The sequence below is a fragment of the Myripristis murdjan genome, chromosome 24, assembly GCF_902150065.1.
Source record: "Myripristis murdjan chromosome 24, fMyrMur1.1, whole genome shotgun sequence".
In the NCBI taxonomy this organism is placed as follows: Eukaryota; Metazoa; Chordata; class Actinopteri; order Holocentriformes; family Holocentridae; genus Myripristis; species Myripristis murdjan.
Window position 1 is genome coordinate 17,566,761 of NC_044003.1, and position 23,511 is coordinate 17,590,271.

Here is a 23,511-nt window from a genome sequence, read left to right on the forward strand (position 1 = left end):
AGCAGCTTTCAGCAGGATGATTCCTCACCCCCCTCACACATACACACACACACACACACACGCAAACTTTCACACAGGCATTCCCTTTAAGCCCCCCAAGTTTCCGTGTGTGTGCTCCAGGCAGAGGCTGGGAGAGCAAGCACAGATAGGGGCAGAGGTGGAAAGAGTAATGAAATATTTGACTCAAATCAGTGCACTGCTCCTTCATTAAAATTCTGCTCATGCAGGGGTAAGAATAGTTGTCTAGAAAATTCCCCCAGTATAAGTAAAAATGTAGGACATTGAAACAGTATGCAAGTACTTATTTACTCTCCAAATGAAAAACATTAAAACATTTTACATCTCCCTACATTATCACTAATTTGCCTTGTATCATGTCAGATTATTTAATTAATAAGTGCTAATAAGTATTCATTTTGATAGATGAAGTCCTGAATGACTTGTTAAATTTCAGAAGTCAGATATCTTGATACTGACAGCTGTTACATCTAATAATGTAACATAAATTAGAAGTGTATCTTCAAAGAATTACTACAGCTATGCTTAGCTTAAAGTGCAGACTTTTAAATGTACTTGACAAGGCTGATTTTCTAAAACTATTTAATTATAGTAACTGGAGTGACCGTTGTTAGTTACTTTCCAAAAATTAGACTTTTTAGAAAAACTAAAACTGACCTTTAACCATGGCACGTCTTGTCTATTTGTAATGTTCATCTAAAAATATTCTAGAGTTGGGTGATGTGCCAGTGTCACTGTGTCTGTTACTACAACAGAGAACAGATTGTGATGGTCACTTCTTAGATCCAGCAATACAAATTGATTCAGAACATTTCTATACATTAACTTTTACATTACATAAACTTTTATTTTGTGGTCGCTATGTTGATGTGGTGGCAATGTGACACAGATATACCTATTTTGGGAAAACATATTGAAACTTAAAAAAAAATAATATCAACCCCTGGAACAATGCATTATGTAATAACACCCACATTTTGTAATAAATTGACACTTTTTATAATAAAAACCTTGAATGAAATATGTTGCAAATTATTTGTTAGAACTTGCTATGGCTGTTATTACAGAGCATTATCCATTTTGCATGCAAATGGCTGTTAGGATTGTGTAGTTCAGCTGGTGCCAAAAGTGCAAAATAATGACCAAATGGCCTGTGTCATCACTGGCTAAGCCCCTGACACAGTAAGATGACACGCAGCAAGTGGATCTTGTTGGGTCTTCTGTCTCCAACAGTCGCTTGTAGTGTGTTGCACTGCGTCCCGCACCATCAGACACCATCGAGGAGAGAGGGCTTTGTGATTTGCTGTCCGGCCTCAGCAAATCAGCGCATGAGAAAAGAAATGGAAAACAATTTGTGCTGATAACGCGCTAACTAGCTAGTAAGCAAGGTGACCATCTAGTTGTGGTAAACACACTTTGCACAAGCAAAGGCCCTTCATGCTGACCATGCTAGTGCCAGAACTGCTTATTTGATATATTCAGTTTGCGAAACATCCGCTGTAGTCTGTGCAGCGTGTTCATGGACAGTTTTTAGCTGGAGACATGTGGAGACGCAAAGCCACCTGACCATCTGTCTCCATCAGTGTTGTTCTTTGAAGTGAGCTTCGTGTGTCCCAGGCCTTCTAGGAAAGAAAGGAGATCCGGTAGGCCAGTAATGCAGCACATCTCGCCTTCTCTTCCGCTTCCGCTCACTTTCCGCTTCCCGTCTCCCATCTCCCCTGTCTCCTCGCATGTTGATTTGTGGTGTAATTGTAAACGGGGCAGTAATTGCCCTCCAATTGGAGCGGGTAATCAGCACTCAGGGCCGCTGTGCTTTGCCGCCAAGCCCAACGCCTGCAGCCTTACCGTCTGCAGCTTCAGCCAAGCCACAGCACTGGGGATGCCCACAAGACTCACACACGTGCTCACACACACACAAACACATGCGCATATGCACACTCAACACTTTTCCAATACATATACAGGACTGCAGGAGAGTGCGCCAGTGCCCTCAGGGGCTGTCTGTTGAGTCCTTCTTGTTAAGTTCTGCGGCCAGCGGGGTTTGCTTTTTCTTCCCGCAGAGGGTCTTTGACGGCTCCCCAGTGGGCACTGCCAGCAAAAAAAAAAAAAAAAAAAAGTGTTTGACATCCATTCACACTCACTGTGGTTACGGCCTCAAAGTAGGACAATGACTAATGATACTGTCTTAGCTGTAGAGAAAGGCACCATTCGCCATGCTGCTCAGCTGACTAGGGGCAGGGTCTGTTTATCTGCTTTGTCGATGGTGGGGGTGTTCATGCGCGTGCACGCGTGTGTGTGTGTGCGTGCATGTCTTTGCATGTGCTGCGTGCGTAAGAACTCACAGGATGTGACTGATTTGGGTCAAAGAAGTGAGCAATAAATTAAGCTTGTACGTCCGTGTGATATATTTGTGACCACGTTATCTGCCCTTAGCTGTATATATCAGAGTTCGTGGGCATGTTTGTAAGTGGATGGTCATAATATTTGGCAGTGTGTGACATGTGCACAAACTCACTGTCAGAGGCTTGCAGATGGCTGACTTAATCCAAAAAAGAGCTGAACAGCTAGCAAGATGTTGTTGCAGCCAGGCCGTCTGGCAAAAGCAACGCCTTTTCTATCCATATTTATGATAGAAGCATGTTGAGCCTCAAAAATATTTATTGCTGCAATAATTAGAAATGCGAAAATGGGGACTGTTTAGACTCAAATGACAAAAATCATGGAGCAAGCACATCATTTATCAGACAGTGAGAACCATAGTCATAAAGTTGTCTACTTCCATACAAAGTGCCAGTTAACATAAGCTGTGCAGTTAAATGCTCTTATTCAACACCCCTTACATCGCCATGACTACGTATTTAGCACAAGGAAGCCTGAAGGATGATCTACCTGCTGAAGTACACGTTACACATGATGTATGTTTGTGTGTGTGTGTGTGTGTGTGTGTGTGTTTTCAGGTCCATCATGACAGACCTGTACTACCTCAGCCAGGCGGATGGAGTGGGCGAATGGAGGATGAAGGAGGCCAAGGACCTGTCGGCTCTGGTCCAGAACAGAATCACCTACCTACAGGTATCTACAGGCACACCTGCTGCTCAGCCAACTGGCCTCCCACTCACACACACACACACACACACACACACACACAGAGTCATAGAGACACACAAAATTGTGTCTCCATTCATGCAAGCCTCGTACTCACACACACACAAGTAGGTAGATATGTGAGCACTCATGCAAACATTTCCTTCCCTCGTTCTCTCTCTCTCTCACATACACATTTTATATATATATGGTTATGTATATGTTCTTTCACACTTGTTTGTCTCATTTGCACCACTCATCACTGTCACCATCAGTTTCCATGAGGAGCAGGTGAGGGCTGTGATAGCGCCGTCTTTCAGCAGGCGGATCTGACAGGGAAGATTCCTGCAGCTTGTCATCTGTCCAGTCACACACACACACACACACACACACACACACACAAGCATATGTACACTGACAGACACAAACACACTCACAGAGATGGACACAAACACATATGTCGACACCCACACACACTTACGCAGAGATACACACATGCATAAACGTATGCAGACACAGTGGCGCACACACACACGCACACACAACCCTGAGGTCCAGGAGCCACGCACTCACCCCCAGCTGCCTGGCTTCCCTTCTCCAGCCCTGGTGCTGTCAGGTCTGGGGTGGGGCGGGGCGGTGCGGTGCGGCGCCAGGCCCTGCAGCATTAATGAGCCGGTGTGTTTGATGAAGAGGACCCAGTCAGTCTGGCTGGGCGGAGACAGCACCGCTAACAGCTGCTGTCACCACCGCTGAGGGATCACACCGCTCCACCGGCTGCCATCACTAATTCATCACACGCACACACACATACACACACATGCACAGATGGAGTCACCCACACCTATGCAGAAATGCATGCGCACACGTACACGCAGCCACAAGATTGATGCGCACACTCTTACTCAAAGAGATGCTCTGTCTGTGTGTCTCTCTTGCTATCTTTCTCTCTCTCTTGCTCTCTCTCTCTCTCTCTCTCTCACACACACACACACACACACACACATACACACACACACGCAGCCAGAGACTCCTCCCTCCTCTCCTGCTGTCTCTGCCACCCCCACCAGCCTCTCTCCCCTCATTCCCGGTTTAACTAACTCCATCTCAGCGTATGCTCCATCTGTCCACCCACAGCACATTCTGCAGACAACTCTGGCTCCTTGAAATGTAATTCTCTTGTACTCTCCGTTATTTCTTATCTAGTTTGGCGTCGTGAGCCTATGTTTAAAGCGGAAATGTGTGAGATCATGTTTTGGGCTTTGTTGACAACTTTGGTGCTAAGAACTCGTCGCTGTTGTTTTTGCGCTGCGCTTCCTCGAGATCACCTGTCAGTCAAACCGTGCTCCAACTGTGACGTCTTTTTCTTCTTCCATTTTCTGAATTTATTTTTTTGAATTTCTGTGGTGACGTTTTTTTTTTTTTTTCTCTTTGCCGGCTTGCGCCAAATAACCAACTCTTCTTCTGTTTACTTTATTGTTCTCTTAATCCTTTTAACATTTTATTGATCCTTAATCTTTCTTCTTTCTCCTCTGTAGCACTTTGAGATTGTTAAATGTAAAGTGCGTTACAAATAAAATTTATTATTATTATTATTATTTATTCCAAGCAAACCAGAAACGTGAAATGCATCACTTCCTGTGCACCAGAGGATTTTTCCCAGCATAGAACGGCACATGTAAACGCTGCATGTGGCCGGAATCACTTGTATTATATTGTACTGATTGGTCATAGAGAGTAGAAAAACAGAATTTTTTTGATGAAATGTTGTAGCTCCAAATTAAGCAATCTGTGCAAGCTTAGTGCACAGCTTCCTTTCCTTTTCCAATATGTTTTCAAAACGTGGCCACCTGTAGCAAATAATTATCTGAACTTGACATACAATTTCTGCTGTTCCATTGTTCTCGATCGCACTCCCTCCAAAAGAGTATCTCTGTGGTCTCTCAGAACTCAATCACTCTGCAATTGCCTGTGTGTTTCACACGCACAAAATGCACCATTTGAACAGCCACTTAACCTGCAGAGCTGCACTCAGATGCCGCCTTTGTGCTCGCATCTGCCGTCATTATCCTTGAACCGGGTCTCTGAGCACTTCTGCGTCATTCCAGCTTCGTCATTATCAACCTAAGATCCAAAGGCGGCCGGCATACCGTTGGGCTCCTGCCACACATCAGTCTCATTTAGCCGTTATGGCTCAAGTGCAGGGTTCTGTCAGTGGAATACAAGCTTACAGCGGTTCCTTTTGTCAAAACGCCATTGCAGATTATTAGCAGCGTAAGTTAACGCAGACCTGTGGGGCTAGTCGTGAACCAGCAGCAAATACCTCCAAGGAAATACCTGTGTGGCTTTTTCTGTCAACCCTGATGGCTGCTTTACTCTGCTCATGTTATTGAACGGCAGTGGTGGTAATAACTTTTCGGAGCATGAAGGGGCCTCAACTGCTCCTCAGCTCTCCACTCTTCTCCTCACCTTACCTCGCCTCGCCTTCCCTTTGCTCTTCTCATCCTCTATCATCCTCTTCCCTCGCCTTGCTTTCCCTCTCATGTCCTCCACTGCTCTCATCTCCTACCCTGTCCTCTTGTCTCGTCTCCTCTCCTCGCCTCTCCTGTCCTGTGGCCTCCACTCCTCCCCTTTCTCTCCTCATCGCCTCACTTTTCCTCTCCTCTCCACTCATTTGCTCTCCTCTCTATTTTCCTCTCCTCCTCCTCCTCCTGCTAGTGTGTGATAGGCAGCGTTAGCCGGTGGGTGCCGGGCGGCCTGATTACCGTGAACCATCTACAGCTGCAGCAGCCTAATGAGGAAAACACTCCCATCAGCTGGTAATTGCTGTTTCGGAAACCGGTTGGCACGAGTGTTGCGAAGACGCTTAGACCGGCTGCCGAGCGAATCGCAACCCGCCCGGCGACTCATCGACAACACAGCGTGTGTCACTCTGCTGGCTTCCACTTTTTCTTTTTTTCCCCGCCTTTTTATAAAGCAAAAAAGAGAAAGAAATCCTTGTTTTTCCCCTCACTGCTTCCCATTTGGTATTCTTTCCTTCATTGTCTGTGTGATATTGAAGCTAATTTAGGAGAAGGGGAAGGAGAGAGAATGAGTGTTGGGGCTGGGCGGGTGGGGGTCAGTAGGGAGACTGGATCGGAGAAAATTGGAGAAAGGAAAAAGTGGAAAAAAAGGCAAAGGGAGGTAAAGAATGAGCAATAGCAGAGAGAAAGCATCAGAGAAAGGCGTGTAGATGAAAAGAGGTCTAAATTGAGAAGTAGAGGGGAAGTGAGTGGGCATAGGCAAAAAAGACATGAAACCGGTGAGATAGAGGGAAAGAGGTAGAAAGAAAGGTAGAGAAAAAGAGGGAAAGAAAATGAGAGGGTATCACGGAAAGAAAGAGAGAGAAAGGTGAAGTATAAGACAGGCAGTCAGGCTGAGAGAACAGAGGAAACAATATTAGGCGTGTGTTATTGCAAGGCAGAGAGCAGGGCTTTGAGAGATACAATACAAAGGTCAAGCAATAAAAAATGTTGAAACACCCCCCCCCTCCCTCCCCTTCCCACTCTCTTCCTCCTCCCCCCTCCTCTTCCAGAACCCCCCAGACTGCAGTAAGGCCAGGAAGCTGGTGTGTAACATCAATAAAGGCTGTGGCTATGGCTGCCAGCTCCACCATGTCGTCTACTGCTTCATGATCGCCTACGGCACCCAGCGCACCCTCATCCTGGAGTCCCACAACTGGCGCTACGCCACAGGCGGCTGGGAGACCGTCTTCCTGCCCGTCAGTAACACCTGTACCGACCGCACCGGGGCTACCACCGGACACTGGTCAGGTAAATACACAAACACACACACAGACACCACCAGCACTGCATGTTTGAGGCCCAAAGTGGCAGCAGGAGTGGAGTTTTTTGAAGGTTTGAGGGACTTTGTTACCTAGGAATTATATAATTTGGCATTATTAAACTGCACTCTGTGGTTCTAGTGCCCTTTTTCCACCAAAACATACAGGAGGCCAACATTTCTGGGGCTTGTTTTTGGAAGACATTTTTCTCTCAGCACCCTCAGCTCTTGCGTGTTTGCATTTCCAACTGCTCTCCAAGCAACAGCAAAACTTAATGCAAATAAGAAGTGTGGTGTCTAGTCATTCTGTGTGCGACAGACAACAGCAAAGCAAAACAGTAAACACGGAAGATGCGGAAGCTGTTGTTTGGTTCAGGAGTATTTACTTCTGTGCTGGTGCGATCTGGTGTTGCATCTGGTTTTGGAGACGAAACACTGCGGAAAACTCCACCCTGACAGCTCCCGGGGACCTGGAGAGTGCTGTTTTTGGGGTCAGCTTCGGTGCAAGCAGGGGCAGGGTCAGGGTTTCCTGGTTCTTCAAAACGGTTCCCGAGTTGCAGAGACAGTTCCTGTAGTGGAAAAAGGGTGTAAGTTTTCTTCTTGGTGGCTGGTAGAGGTGGAGTTGGCGGTAAAGAGAGGAAATTGTGACTTTCAAAAGAGCTTGCTCACTGGTATTTAGGAAAAAGATTAGTTTCAGCTTGAGTCTGGATATCTCACTTCCCACGTGTAGATGTGTAGACAAGATTCCCCTGTACTAAAAATACACCAGTAATCAGTTTCACAAGAAGTGTTAATGTACAGCATTTAAACTGAATTTGATGGGACACTGTTGTGAAGATGTAATTGTAGACTAAAACTGATGAAACTGGTCCATTTTTGTACATACCAATCTTACGTGGTGACGCTTTAAAGTTTTTCTGCGAAAAATAGCCATTTTATCAGTGCACTTAATCTAGTTTTGAGTTTTAGAATGGCCATGTTCTTCATAAAAAAAATAAAAAAAATAATAAAAAAAAAAAGAAACATGAAAATTTGTTAGAACTTATAATCTTTCAAGCACAGGGACACTTCTCTAAGCTTTAGCAGCTGCTGATGATACCATCTTCAACATGTCGGTGTAGTATTGAGCCTCAAAATCCTATTTTCTGTAGAAGAAAAATAAAATCTAATAAAATGTTCTTGTATCAAGTGTTGTGTTGTTGGTACAAGTGGAGTGTGATTTGCCTCATTCTGCCATGTTTCAAAATACAGTCATTTTTTCCAACATTCCAACATTTCCAACATTTTTCCAACACAGCTGAAGCTATGTTGGAAAACGAGAAATGCCTCACCCTTCAGGCATAATTTTCATTTCATTTAGGAAGAGTACAATTTTAAAATAAGTGTAAGACTAAATTACTTAATATGAACATTTTTGTTTACATCGCAGCTGGTATAACAAATACTACCATACAAATTTTTAATTTGCATTTTTGCTCACTTACATTTTCATTAATGTGACTCAAACCACATGTAGCAGCGTGGTGAGAGAGCCACATTAAACAAATAACTTATGTTTGACCAAAATGTCAAACAGGACCAAATAATTCAAACTTTACAACCTGCCCGACTGCTTGACCATCCGCTGTCCTGCAGTGAGAGTGTGTTTGCCTCTGCCAAGCTGACAGGACCTAAGCATCTATAAATGAAGATCAATGATGATTTGGGGTTTTACTTCATGAAGCCATGCTGCCAGCTCTCTCTCTTTCTTTCTCTCTCTCTCTCTCTCTCTCTCTCTCTCTCTCTCTCTCTCTCTCTCTCTCTCTCTATCTATCTTTCATTCTCATTGCTCTGTCTCCCTCATTGCTACATCCTCTCAGCTTTTCATTTTTCTGCTATCGCTTCATTTGACTTGCGCTCTCCTGGGCTCTCCTTCTTTCTCTGTCTTCTCCGTCTCCCTCCTTATCTCCTGCTCTCCCAGCGCCTTCTCGCTCTTATTCTTCTGCCTTTCATGTGTCCTTTTCCGCTATCTAACGTGTTTCTCTGGTGTCTCTCTTACAAATGGCCTCCTATAGATCCATATAGGCCATTTGGGTGCTGGAAGCCTACAGCGAACTCTCTAGCACTGCTACCCGTTTCTCTTTATGCCTGTTAGCATTTTGAAGTTATTAATTCTTATTATTATACAGTCTTGCAATTTGCTTAGGCGGCATTTTATGCTTTGACCAAGCCAGCTAACTAGGATAGGAGCTGCTAACATAAGTCAGTGTTGTGTTCTTGGTTATCTCTGTATTCCTGCTGATTATACCAATAGTACATTCTGGGCACTTTTCTTTTCTTTTCTTTTTTCTTTTTTTTTGAGATACTGGACAAGCAAGGGATGCAACAGTGTCAGGGTGGTGTGTAAATGCAGTACACAAACCCACACTGATCAGATACTAGCACCTAAATTGTGACGAGAGCTTTAATAATATTTTTGTTATTTTTATTGGTTTGTGTTTGATTAGGGCTGAGCCATATGTTGATACCATATCAATAATATGATTTGATACTAGATATCATCTGGGATTTTGGATAACATTATGTTGTGATATAGCATATTTGTGTCATCTTAGTTTTAAAGGCCTCATAACAGTTAAGGAGTGCAATTTTCTGAACTTATCAGACTGTTGTAATTGTTCTGTCATTTGCCTCTGCCTGCTTGGTCATTGTGTTCACATCACTAATAATGTCTTATGAAAGCACCACCAGTCAACCCCCCAGTATTGTCACAATATCGATATTAACGTATGCGGACAAAAATATCATGACATTTGATTTTGTCCATATCTCCCAGCATGTTCGATGTTCTGTTAGACCGCCTTCGATGCGATCACTAACAGACAGTGCTCAGTGCAGGAGCGATTAGACCAATATGCATTATTGTGATCCAGTCACTCAAATCACCGTCAGTGGTGGATACATCGGGCCACAAAGCATCTGTAGTGTGAACACTAATGCATCCTGATGCGTCCCCAGCAACATTGGGAGACTGCCTAGTTGCTTTGCGGAAGGAAGGAACAAAGTAATTGTTGGCGTGAAATCCAATTTTTAAATGAAGTTTGTTATTTGTTTTTTTGGAGTGAGATGGATGCGTTTTCATCAGGTAATCCAAAAAAACAGAGTGTTTGGGCACAACTACTATGTGAATTGGCCAGAGATAAGGAATTGGATGAGTGGGGAGTATTGGAGAAGATAAAGACAGCATTGAATACAGAAGTAAAGAGGAAGAGGGGACAGGAGGGAGTTGGGATGAGCTACAAATGATCGAATTAAAGTAAGAAAAGAAAGGAGAGAAGTAATTCAGACAGATCCGAGGTCAATCACATATCCGATCGCAAGTCTTCACAGGAGACGCATTTGAAACACATGATAAAGCCAGGCATGAATGGGATCTGTCTCTGCTGTCCACTTGAGATCAGATCTCACAGAATGGATGTTAAAACCAAGTCTTAACGGAGCCTTACAAATTCGCGGCTGCCGCATGAGCATTTGCGAGCTTTACTTTGACTGCTGTCTGTTGCCTGCCTTATATTATAAGTGAATCTGAAATGAAAATGTGGTTTGCATTTATAGAGATTACATTGCCTATATTATGTTGACTAACTTAATGACATGTTGTTATATATTTACGGGAGGCATGAGACACCCGTTTGTGTACAGTGCGCCGAATGCCTGTTTTCACTTAGCATTTGGCAAAGTGGGACAGCAGGCTCGATAAACTGGGACAGCCTAATTCTATACTATGATGCTATAATTCTTTACTGAGGTTTCTTACGAATCCCCAGCCTTCCGTCTCTGCCACATCAGTTTGCCACAATTGCTACTTGTTCTTTGCAGTGTGTTTCACGGGCAAATCTGTGTAACGTCTCTGCATTCAGCATGTATTATTCATGTTTTGTTTGCATAACCTGCATGTTCACGTTGGCACTTGAGGAATGATAGAGAAGACCTCTCCGTCTACGAGTGGGATATGTGGATATTTCTGTCAGGGAAATATGTAGCTTCGGGGCAGAAACAAAGATAGAGGCAGAGCAAGATGGAGAGAGAACGGACAAGTCATTATGGGACCTGTTGTGTTTCCCTCTTTTAATGAGAAAAGAGGAAAACATGTTTAAAGAGACAGTACACCTCAAAAATAGAAACCCTATATGCTGTGCCCCCTTAGGATATTCTTCTTTACACCAGCGTTGCAAGGATAGAATTTGTCTGAAACAGAGGAAAGAGATGAAGTTTGCAGGAAGCTGTAACAATGTCAGCTTTTCTTCACTGTCTGTATGAAACCGACCATTATATGTGGAAAGGATGTCTCATTCCCTGTCACATCTGCTCATCTGTGACCTTGGAGTCATTTGGTACACCCACACCAGCTTTTCACTTGATGTTGCAGGAATGTGCTGACAAATACGCTTTTTGATCGAGTTACCATTGAGCGATGAGAAGATGGGTAAAGTCTGGTGTCACCCCCGCGTGTTTATTTAGTCTGCAATGACGCATGCAAATTTTTTCACACAGTTTACACTCAGTGGCATAGGTGCTTCCGTGTCCTCTGAAAGGCCTAGTCGCATGTTAAATTCTGAACAAACACACACACACACACAGAAAAAGCAGGGGGGTTGTTTGGTTACCAATCTTCTTGTCATATTGGTCCGTTGATCGAAGAGCTAATTTGCGAAAGACTCTGTATTCCTGTGAGGCTCCCTGTAAAGATATTACAGCCTCACGGGTGTCTAATAGAAGGCGGGGAAACATAATGTTCCATGTCATATAAACTCTCAAACAAGCATTATGGTAGTTCAAAAACTCAATCTCCAGGTTGTTATCAAATGGAGAAGCTCCAGGTTTTGTGTCTGGATGGTGTCTGGTTCACAGCTATGATAATCATGTCATGCACTGAATTCACTGCAGATCAGAGGAATAAAATATATGAATTGCGCGTGAGGGCAGACTCTTATGCTCTACGTCACGCAGCATAAATGTATTCACAGGCCTTGGAGATGAGATGAAATTTAGAATAGCTTTATGATCTAATTAGGTAGCAGTGGGAGGAAGAGGTACTGCTTATCTGTACGTTTGTGCCAAGAAGTGCAGGCCTCAAAAATATGCCCATTCCCCCTTATGCGAATCCTGCCAATGCTGTTATATAAGCAAAGACGGGCCTGGGAATATTTTTTCCGTTCAATATTTAATGCTTCGACCAATTTATATTCAGTTCATGCTCCGGCGTACACACACGCACATACACACTCACTCTGAAGCCTCTGTTTCTGTGTCCTTGTTTTGAACATGTTTTTTTATGTACCCTTTCTGTGAAAGGCCATTTTTAATGAGTCATTATGCCATTTATTTGGAAGGGTGTTGTGGAGGCCGTGTTTGCAGCTGTATTAGGCCTGTCTGTGGCAGTTAGAGCAGCCACTTTACTCTGACAGAACACAGGACTCAAACTTGTTTTTAAATCGCTGGTTTAAAGTGAGAGAGACACACACACACGCTCATACACAAAAAAAAACTCTCCTTGGGTTTTAAGACTGGAAGAGAGTGAAGGTTGTGTCTGCCAGGCATATCCCTTCTGGTGAGATGAGATTAGAGCTGGAGCTCTGTGTGTCTGTGTGTGTGTCTGTGTGTGTGTCTGTGTGTGTGTTTGTGTGTGTGTGTGTGTGCGCGCATGCACATGGGTGAGTGGGTGGGTGCATGCGTGCATGTACGTATGCTTGTGTGTATGTGCTGGTGCGTGTGTGTTTGTTGTGCTCACACAGTTGGAAGGCGTGTTCACACATATGTAGGTGTGTGTATGTGCACATGCCTCTGTGTATGGACTGACGGCCTTGCTGCTCCTTTGTGTGGCGAGGCTCTCCGTCTTGGCGGTGCTGCAGCCTCTCCAGCCGTCCGCTGCCCAGAGAGGCTGACCTTCCTAATCAGCCCGGCTCAACCCCCTCTGCCCAGGGCCTCTGCCAGGTGGGACTCAGTCTCCGGGGGCCGATGCCAGACACCCCCAACCCCCCTCCGGCCCCTGGCCCCAAAACAGCCTAGATACAAAGGAGCTCACCTTGGCCTTTAAGGAAGGACAGGCAAAGAGCAGCTGTCACACTGGAAAGCTGGACGCACAGGGGACAAGCGATTGGGATACATGTTGGGAAGAGAATGTGAATGAATCCACAGTGAGCTGAGCGATAAGGCCAAAATACCAAACTGTGTCACAATATGAGGTGATGGTGCGACAGTGTTTTACAGCATAGAGTGTTTTCAATCCACTTCAATCCTGTCACCTAATTAGTTATGCTGTGCTTAAAAATAGGTAAAACTGCAAATTGGGTCTCTTATCTTATCTTAATATTATCTTAAGTGTTTATGATAAAGTTATTGCAGAGTGTAATGCATCCACTCCCATACTCTAAAATTCAGAATATCACCTAACCCGGAGTGGCATACTTTTCTTGAGCACCAGCCAGGATTCTTTTATTTTTCCCTTCAAACAGCACATTAATATTTTATTTGGGCTGTATGGATACATATATAAAGGGTGCCTACAAGAAGAATGAAATAAAAATAACATGTTTGATACTTTACTGTGCCCAGCAGAAAATTTTTCTTTTTCTTTCTTCCAATTCAAAGAAGGTCAGGGTCAGAAGTCGTACAGAAAGCAGCACCGGAGCCTGTAGAAATTCAGCGTCTTGCTCACGGACACAGCATTGTGGGTGCTATCTTAAAACTGCTGAAGACGTTGGAATGATAATCATCTTAATAAATTATCTGTAATTAAAGCCTTAAATTATTGCCTGGTCTTACCATTATTATAGGTCTCATTCGACAATGCAATGTCAGATTTCTTTGCACTGCATATCCTCTCTTTGATCGTTGAAAATAGGGCTAGTAGTACTCTTTGCAAACCATTTGTTATTGGACCCGTTTTCTTTAACAAGCAAATGCCATGTCCCTTAATTAATTTACTGTTTCCTCCTTTCCTTTTCCTGCCTGTTTTAAGTTTAAGAACCTTTAGAAAATGTGTTCAGTGATAAATAGTCTTATTTTGCTTTTTTTGTTGTTTGTTTGGTTTCTAAATTGGTCTGAAATTCAATTTCAAGTAGCATTAAGAAGGTCTTACAAAGTCTATCTCGGCTTTTTGAAACTAACAAGATGCTATGTTTCCTTCACAAGGTTTGAAGCCAGATCTTCAACCTGTTGCCTGTAATTATGTTTTCATCTTGAGCCATGCTGAGGCAAATTCCAGTCTATTCATTCTGCAATGGGAAATTTCGAATGAATTTTGAATCACTCATGCTCTGCCAACTCCTGTCGCCCACATCTAGGTGAGGCCCATGACAAGGACGTTCAGGTTGTGGAGTTGCCCATAGTGGACAGCCTCCACCCCCGGCCCCCCTACCTGCCCCTGGCTATTCCAGAGGACCTGGCCCAGCGTCTGCACCGCCTGCATGGCGACCCGTCTGTTTGGTGGGTGTCCCAGTTTGTCAAGTACCTGGTGCGCCCGCAGGCCTGGCTGGAGAAGGAGATCCAACAAACCACCGCCAAGCTGGGCTTCAAACATCCCATCATCGGGTAAGGACGCTCACCTCTCTGTCTGTGTGTATTTGTGTCTCTGTCTACTCATTCCACTGTGGTAATAATAGCTTCAGTAATAACCTTTTTTTTTTTTTTACTGCGGTTTTCTAAAATAAAGCATACAAAGAAGTTTGCAATCAAAACAAACAAAAGCCACAGAAATAGAGTTACATAAGAAAAGAGAACAGCAGCAAAAACAAAGACATAGCCATAAGGGCCGTGGTGGAATGCAAACCCTGCTTTGGCTATATTGTGAGGGAGGGTGTGAAGTTAATACAAGGTTAATACAATAGCATTAATAATAATAATTTAATTTGATAGTTGTTTGTTTGGGGTTTTTTTTTTTACCTTTGTTTACCCACATAAGTGTTACGCTGTTTCATCACCGTCTTGCTTTACATTCATATATATATATACACACATTCACCGCTGGGAGTTCCCACAAACCCACGCTGCTGCTGTTGCAGTCGCAGTTCTGCAGGAGCATTTGGGGTTTAAAGTGCTTTGCTCGAGGGTACTTCAGCAGTAGATGTGATACAGCAGAAAATACTCACTCATTCACTTTCGCGTCCAGTGGCTTCCAACTGGATTGAGAATTCAGATCGTCACCCTCGTGGTCACAGATGCACCTCTGTTTGGAACCCCATCGAAAATTTCCATCTTAGTTTCATGAAATCAAGTGTCGAGTCTTGAAACTTCTTTCAACAAGTGAAGTTGGGTCTGACAGTTTGAAGATTTTCTTGAATCAAGTAGCATTTTTTGGCAAGAGGAGAGGTGACATGGAGTGGTTTGGTTAGTTATGTTGTGGCTACAAAATAAAAGTGGTCACATCTTTATTTTGGGACTGCAAGCTCCTATTCCTCTGTATGTTTTAGGCACATTTCAAAAATAGAGAAGCCATGTGATTGGTTCGTGTGGGCACCAGTTCGTATCATATGGCAGCATGTATATGTAAGCCACATAATCTGTTGCACGGTAATGTTATCTGCTAAATTGTGACCGTGAATAAAGGATGTTGTGCACGCTCACACTGGTGTCATGTTTAGCGCACATTTTGACTTTCTGCCATGGGTTTGTATTGAGAGAGCACAAGATAATTGTATAAATTCATTGTATGATGAGCAATGAGCATGCCTTATCCTGTGCTAAGGATGGAAACCACTGATGCTATTTCATTTTCCTTCAAAGTTGGAATGACATATGAGTTGACACATCAGATCATCTATGAAAGACCCCCTCCGTTGGCTGAGATTCTTTGAGTCAAGGGGTTATTTTAATATGATCATTCACAATGTGTGCTCACTACATCGGATCTTGTAGCGCCAGGATGAGCATCTTGACGGCACATCCTTTGTTTGGTGACCACAGCATAACTTACTGATCCACCTCTCTTCTATATTTTCTTGATAGTGTTGGGGTGAGCTACCTGTTGGTAGAAATGTTCACTCAGTTAAAGAAAAGCGAGATTTTAAGGCTGAATGTGGGACTAATTGACTTGTTAGGAGACGTTTCTTGTCAGGACAGGATTTTGCAGTCTGCTGATCTGTCCAGGTCACTGCTTTCTTCTCTTTCTGTAGTAGTGACATACCACTTAGTGCCGTCTCGAGAGACACTGACGCTGGCTAAGGACAATTTGTTGTAGTCCACCACAGCATAATTGGAAAGCATGTGACACTAATGGAATCAGGGTAACAGGTTTGATTCCCACCAGGGCCACCCCTTCTAAAAAATGTATGCACCGCTGTAGCGTAAGAGTTTCCAACAGATAGAATGGATGTGCTGAGGTATTTATTTACCAGTTTAATCATTTATTTATTATTATTTATTTATTTTTACTTTTTCCTCACTCACCACGCAGTCACAGGCTATGTAGGCCAGCCTCTCCCTTCATATATTTCATTGTCCCTCTTTGAGCCGTAGCGCTCTTTTTATCTCATTCATCCTGTCTGGATCTGTTTGGTTCAGACCGGGGTCAAATTTGCAAATAATTCTTAGCGTTTGTTTTAGCCTGCTTAGAGTGCCAGATGGGAGAGGGTTTATCGCATCAGGACAATGGAGATAATGTGAGGTGAGCTGTCAGTCACAGAGAAGTAAGTGTAGCTGACTTTCAAGTACTTTGCTGAGATTGTCTAAAGTTTCTGGTACTCATTGTGCTGTCCCATGAGGCCAACTCCACCCGACTAGCACACGAAGTAGTTTAAAACAAACGCTAAGAGTTATTTGCTAATACCTTTTGAACTCAGCCTGGTTTAGTTCTGTCATTCCCTTCAATAACTCTCACCCTCATATGTTCATAGACTTTGCGCCAGCTTCCCTCCCTTCATAATTCCTCTCATTTTCTCCGCCCTTCTGTTCTCTCCATCTTGCTGTGAGCCGTCGTTTCCTCTCTCCCTTCCTTATCCTGTCCTTTTCTGTTTGGTTTCTCTCTCTCTCTCTCTCTCTCTCTCTCTCTCTCTCTCTCTCTCTCTCTCTCTCTCTCTCTCCAGTCAATCTTCATTTTGTTTTTTACCCCTCTCTGTCTTTCATCACCCTGCAGCTATTGTCTCTCTCCCAGCCTTCTTTCACTCCACCCCCCACTTTTCTCATTCTTCCTTTTCTCTTGACTCATCCCAAATTTTACATCCTTCCTGTCCTCTCACAGACTCATTTGTGAACATCCCTCCATCTTCATTTGTTTGTCTGACTCTGCGCCTGTAAAAAAAAAAAAGTGATGTTTTGCAGTCTCCCTTGCATTCCCTCCATGCACAACCAATCCCATGATTCCTTCATTCTCGCTCAGATTTTTCCGCACATCTCGATTGTTTCTCTTTGCATTTCCCATTCTGCACTTCCCCTCCACCTCCTTGTTCCCATGGTGTAAGAGAACCTAAGCCCTCCCCCATACACACACACACACACACACACACACACACACACACACCATTCCTCCCACCCCACCCCCTCCTCTATCACTGGGGAAAGCGTATTGAAATGAACTGTTGGATAGAACAAAGTTTTTATATCTTTCGTGTTTTTTTTCTTCCTTCCTCAGCTCTTGACTCATCTGCTCAGCTCTGCACTGATGTTGCAACAAAGTGCCCGAGCACTTTTCTCAATACTGCGGGGGAAGGTGGGGTGTGTGTGTGTGTGTGTGTGTGTGTGTGTGTGTGTGTGTGTGTGTGTGTGTGTGTGTGTGTTGGGGAAGAAAGGGGTGAACAGGAGATATGAAAGTGCAGTGGGCTGAAAGAGATTCATAGAGAAACATTACACAAGAAGGCGAGAGGGTGGCAGCCGAGGCTGTTGGGGGATTCTCTGGGTTTGGGGTGTGGAGTGCTAGGGGCTGACAGCCACCCACCCCTCCCTCAGCGCCATCAAGCTGCCGCTCCCCCGCTGCGGTGCTTGTTAAGGGGCTGGCTGCGGGCGGAGTGGAAGCCACAGACTAAAGGCAGATATGAGCACAACTCCATCCTGTCACCATTTAAAGCTTATTGCCTGTTGTTAACATGGCTGGTCAGGGAGAAGGAGAGAGGAAAGAGCTGCTGCTCCTCTTGCTGTTATTAAGACAGCGCCACATCGCCAGGGCATAGTGCTAACCAAGAGGCAAATTCAGCTCGGCCAATTAGTGGACATAACAGCCGTATCTCGATAAAGCAAGTATAATTTTTATGGCACTTTATGTCACAGCGCCGCTTTCCATCCAGCAGCCAGCTTTCCATGATAAAAATGGTTTCGTGCCAATTGTAACCAATTGCACAGCGTTTTACATATTCCCCAGGAGTGAATGCCTGAAATAGCAGTGGATCAGACTTGTATAGTAAGATTAGATTTATGTGAAACAGTCATGCAGGGTGTTAGGATACGAAGGACAGAGTACAGAGTCACATGAGAGTACAGGCCACATGAGCACTGACACGAGGGTGACGTGCAAGAGCTGTTCTGCTTGTTTGATTGGAGTCAGCGAGGCGTAAGGATATTATCTGTCATGGAACTTAGGCGATATCCAATATTTAATTTAATAATATTTACTGTTACTGTGATATTTTGAAGACGGAGTCCATTTATTATATTTTAGTCCAAATTCCTTGCCCAAAATCTTTTACAAGTTTTATGTACTTATATTGCAAATTTTCAAAATTCACGTGTGTAATCAAAATATCCTATGCAAGCAATCACTGTATTCTGTGCATCTGTTCATGTGGCAGGAAAGCTGATATTGTAGAAAATATCACATGTGGCCACAAATATTAGGATATTGAATCTTATCATGTTATCAACTCAAGCCTACATGGAACAAAAACCCCTAATTTTCAGACACAAAGGTTGAAAAAATAGCAATCATCAATGACTGCAATCACATAATGGAGCCTTGCTTTACTCCATAGAAGGCCATTAGCCTGCTTTGTACGGAGCTGTTGTCAACAATAGAGTGAAGCTGGGCGGGTGGTTAACATGAGGAAAATCACTTGTTAAAACATGGCACCACACAACCAGCCAGCTCTGTCCACAGTTTGTTTCCAGGCGACACGCACACAACATTCTTGCTGCTTTTTTCTTTCCTCTTCTGGCACAATGTCCAGCAAGGGATCTTGCAATTCCATCAGTTTTTGAATTAAATAATGCAAATGACCCATTTTTTCCCCTCTTTACAGTGAATTTTATCATAAAGACAATGATGAAGGGACTCAGTTTTGTCTATTGTTTATTTAGTTTGAGATTTATCTGAATCATCTTTGTTATGATGTCCAGCAACCGGAAATAGACAAACACGAAAGTGGGTGGGGTGCTGAGTGTGACAGAGATGAGGCCTGCTGATCAACAAGGGAGCCAGAGAGCTCAGATCTCATTCAGGCAAACTAGTCCTTTAGTTGGTCTGTATGAATGGCATCACCAAAAACACACCATGGACTATCAACAGAATCTGCACTTGTTATGTTTAGTGTGTGTGTGTGTGTGTGTGTGTGTGTGTGTGTAGGTGTGGGTTTCATTCATTTTAAATGTATGCTTTTGTAGCCCATATAAGAACTGGCCTTTATTGTATGAATAAAGAGTGAATTGAACTGAAACTGAAGTTGAATTGTGGTGTGGGCGAGTGGTAAGGCTTGGAGAAAGGGAGGGAAGGGGGGAGGATGCGGGGAAGGGGGATACGCACCGCCTCACTGTGGCTCCTGTCTCTGCTCTGACGGGGAGAGAAAAGGCCGAGACAAAGGGAGTTCACAGGAACACAAAAAACCAGCAGACATGAAAGCAGTGAGGGAGCAGGAGGGTGAGCGAGACCCTGACAAAGGATGGGAAAGCCTGGAGTCAGGACCTCGGTCCGATCAGAGAGTGAGACCGAATTAAAGATAGTGTCGTGCCTTCTCCCTCCCTCTTCCCCCTCTCCCCCTCCTCATTCCTCTCTTCTTTCTTTTTGGGGGGGCTGTTTATTGCCTAAAAGAAACGGGCCTGCTGCTCCGGTGAGCATCCCAAATACTAACTGATTGATCTGTAGCCAGCATTAGTAATTAGGCGGTCTACTTATTCTCTTTCCATCTCTCTCTCTCTCTTTTCTACACCTACATCACGCTCCCTCAACAACCACCATCAAGGTGCCCTTGAATAAGGCACTTAACCCCAGCTGGCTCAGTGGAGCTGCTCAGTAGAAGGCTGTGGTTGTACTGGGCAGCTCCCAGATGGAAACTGTGGACCTGTATGAATGTGAAGCAGGGTGTTGATGGAAAAAAGCATAGACACTCATTCGGCTCCCCCCCACGATAAGTAAAGGTTAAAAAAAAAAAAAAAAAACGCTCCTTTTATTTTTCTGTTGGATTCTGACATTTCCTTCGCTCCTCTGAGCCGTAAGTCCCAATGCAGATGTAGCGGGGAAGTTTTGTAATTGAATGGTTCTGGATGGAGCGAATTGTGTTCCAGCATCCGTCAGTTTGAGGGATGCTTCAATGTCAGGAGAGGAAAATGTTTCCATTCTAGTCCATTCTTCGTTGTGTTTTCAAGCTCCACTCCTTTCCTCATATGTTTAGCCGGTGACAGCGCTCTCTCTTTGTCCTCGCTTACTAGAGGGAATGACAAGGACGCCGAAAAAAAAAAATACAACTGGGTTTGTTATTCCTCTTTGTCTGTCTGTTTTTCTCACTTTCTCGATGTGTTTCTTACTTTCTGTCACCATTTGCCTTTTCTTTCTTTTTGCATTTGTCGCCCTGTCTTTCTCTTTCTTCCCACCACTTTCTCTCTGTGGCCCTTCAGTCCTATCTGCTATTTTTTCAGTCTGTCTCTGATATCTCTCTTTCACTACTATGTTACCAGTGATGGAAAGAGTACCAAAATGTGTGTTTCAAGTGGAGGGGCTCTTTTGGCTGAAATTTCACAGAAGCAGCAGCAAAATATCTTGTGTAAAAAAAAATAAAAAAAATCTGACTTTTCAGAACAATTATCATGCAGCTTCTTCTCCAGGCAACACAGATACAAGCTGGGAAGAATTATTCAAAATATTGTATACCGTAGATACAGTATGGCCAAGTGCAGTGTCCAAATCACAGGAGCTGCATTTTTTTTAAAGGTCAAATGTGGGACAAAATAGCATCATAAATGAATTATTGTGGTGCTACAGTAATGTATTCTCCAGACATAAGAAAACATATTTTTTTTTGCCTCCCACCGCAGCAAAAATCATATCATTTTAAATTTGTGAATCGTACTGCTGTCAAAATATCTGCTAAAAATAATTGCAGTATGGTTGTTTTTACTATGTTATGCAGTCCAAGGTTGTTGTTTTTAATTATTATTTAAAAAGATACAAAATGAAGTAAATATCAAACATGAATCAACATCATCATCTCTTATTTCCTAGTGTTTTGAGAGCTACAGATCTTAGGGCCATGGGTGAGGGCCGGAGAGATTATTTGGATCTCTAGACATTCACAGGCTTTCACTCCAGCTTCATAAATTGGCCAGTTTCTGATGCAATGCTTAAGGAGAGCCTACAAAATTTTTTTACTCTGCCACAGATGCAATTTAAAATGTGGCAAAGTCTGCTTCAACTTGCATGCTGGGAGCCCCGAATGGCAGTGAGGATTTCAATACAAAGAAACCTTGTAACACAAGCTCCGTAAAACATGCACATTGATCAAACCGGCGGGGCTGTGAGTGAGTTTTGCATTTTGCTCTCAAGTTTTGATTCATCAAGGTTTTGTGCATGAGCAGATTTCCTGCCAGTCTGTACCCTGCACCAGAATTTCATTTTGCAAATAGGGCAGGATGCTCTTCGCCTCTGCAGTGCCACTTTGTAATTTAGAGCTAAGAAGACAGGTGTGTTTTTATGCAAAACTTCTGGACGGTGTTGATTTAAATCAGCACTCGAGCTGCTGGTTCTGATTTCGTCTGCCAGAGAACAGAGAGTAGCAACACCCTCTTTATGACAGTCAACAGCAGACTTTGTGGAAAATGTGGTCTTAATGTGTGATCTTTTTAGAAATGCTAACAATACTACTGGCATGAGAAGCAGCAAATTGTTTCAGCCATGCTTTCATTTGTTTACTGTAATTACACCAAGGCATTTCAGTTAATCTGACAATAATAATAACAACAGTAGACTTCATTTACATAGCTTTTATATTAAAGCAGAGCTTACCAAGTGCTTTAGCAAAGCACATAAAAGCAAGAAAAGTAAAATACATAATGAGCAGATAAAATGAGAAGCTTAAGCAACAGAAAAGACAACATTAACAGGCAGATAAATAAAGACATTGCTGAAATTAGCTGAAGGAAATCTGAGAAATACCAGAGTTAAATGTGAGCAATTCCACAACAGAAAGTCCATAAAGGTGCATTTTAAGAAGTGATGATTCTGACTTAACGAGCCAGGTCTTCCCACAGTCTGGGAACCATGGTGGCAAAAGTGCAGTGACCTTTTTGTCTTTAGCTTAAATTGATGCTATATTGATGTTTTAAAAAATGATTCATGTAGCAAATGATGTATCTGCACAAAAAAAAGAACATTAAAATGCTTCTCAATTGCAGTGATTAAATGTAATTTTTCCCCTCCAGTCTTGCTCTTTAACACAGTCTGTCTGTGTGTGTGTGTGTGTTTGTGTGTGTGTGTAGAGTCCATGTGAGGAGGACAGACAAAGTTGGGACGGAGGCAGCCTTCCACCCCATTGAGGAGTACATGCTGCATGTGGAGGAACAGTTCCAGCACCTGGCCAGACGCGTCCACATCGACAAGAAACGGGTTTACCTGGCCACCGACGACCCCTCCCTGCTGCAGGAAGCCAAGACCAAGTAAGTGTGCAGGACTGTGTGTGTGTGTGTGTGTGTGTCTGTGTCCTCCTCGGTGTCTGTTGTTAAACTCATCGTTCCTTTTTGTCCCCTCCAGGTATCCAGACTACGAGTTCATCAGCGACAATTCCATTTCATGGTCGGCAGGTCTTCACAACCGCTACACTGAGAACTCTCTGAGGGGAGTCATCCTGGACATCCACTTCCTGTCCCAGACCGACTTCCTGGTCTGTACCTTCTCCTCACAGGTCAGTCCCCTCTCCCCAGTGTGTTTTTAAAGGTCGCAAGAAGCTGCACAGGCTGTCTCGCCTCTGTAGTTTCAACCCCGAAACAGAAGCTCACGCTGGGACGGATCGTTCCCGAGTGGGCAGGGCCTGACACACGATGCAGCAACTGCTCAAAGTGCTGCCATCTACCAGGAGCACGATTTGATGGGGCGTTTGATTTTAAAAAATGCAAGAAAATATTTTTTTATGATACTGTTTTGGAACATACATAGAAATCAAGTAGGTGGAATCAGCATGGGCCTTTGGTTCAAGACAAATCAGAGTATTTCTGGGTTGTTCACAGTACCATGGCAACGTTCAGCTGATGTCACCATGTTGGCACAAAAGTTTGTTTACATCAAAGAGCTGATGCACGGCTAATGAAAATGAATTCAAATAGAAACAAAAATTTCAGAGACTGCATGTGTGCTCTGAAGGTCTCATAAGCCAAAAGCTCAGTAAAGTGAACTTTCTTTTATCTGTTTGAACCAGTGAAAGAATT

The 23,511-nt window shown here is 43.6% G+C and overlaps 1 protein-coding gene across 1 annotated transcript in view; it reads left to right on the plus strand.

The window, feature by feature from the left end:
* fut8b (fucosyltransferase 8b (alpha (1,6) fucosyltransferase)) overlaps positions 1-23,511 on the plus strand; it is an 87,570-nt gene that overhangs the window by 60,007 nt on the left and 4,052 nt on the right. The window contains exons 5-9 of the mRNA XM_030047414.1: positions 2,976-3,090; positions 6,674-6,911; positions 14,247-14,493; positions 22,570-22,746; positions 22,841-22,991. Coding sequence (XP_029903274.1) covers positions 2,976-3,090; positions 6,674-6,911; positions 14,247-14,493; positions 22,570-22,746; positions 22,841-22,991 — 928 coding nt within the window. The remainder of the gene's footprint in view (positions 1-2,975; positions 3,091-6,673; positions 6,912-14,246; positions 14,494-22,569; positions 22,747-22,840; positions 22,992-23,511) is intronic.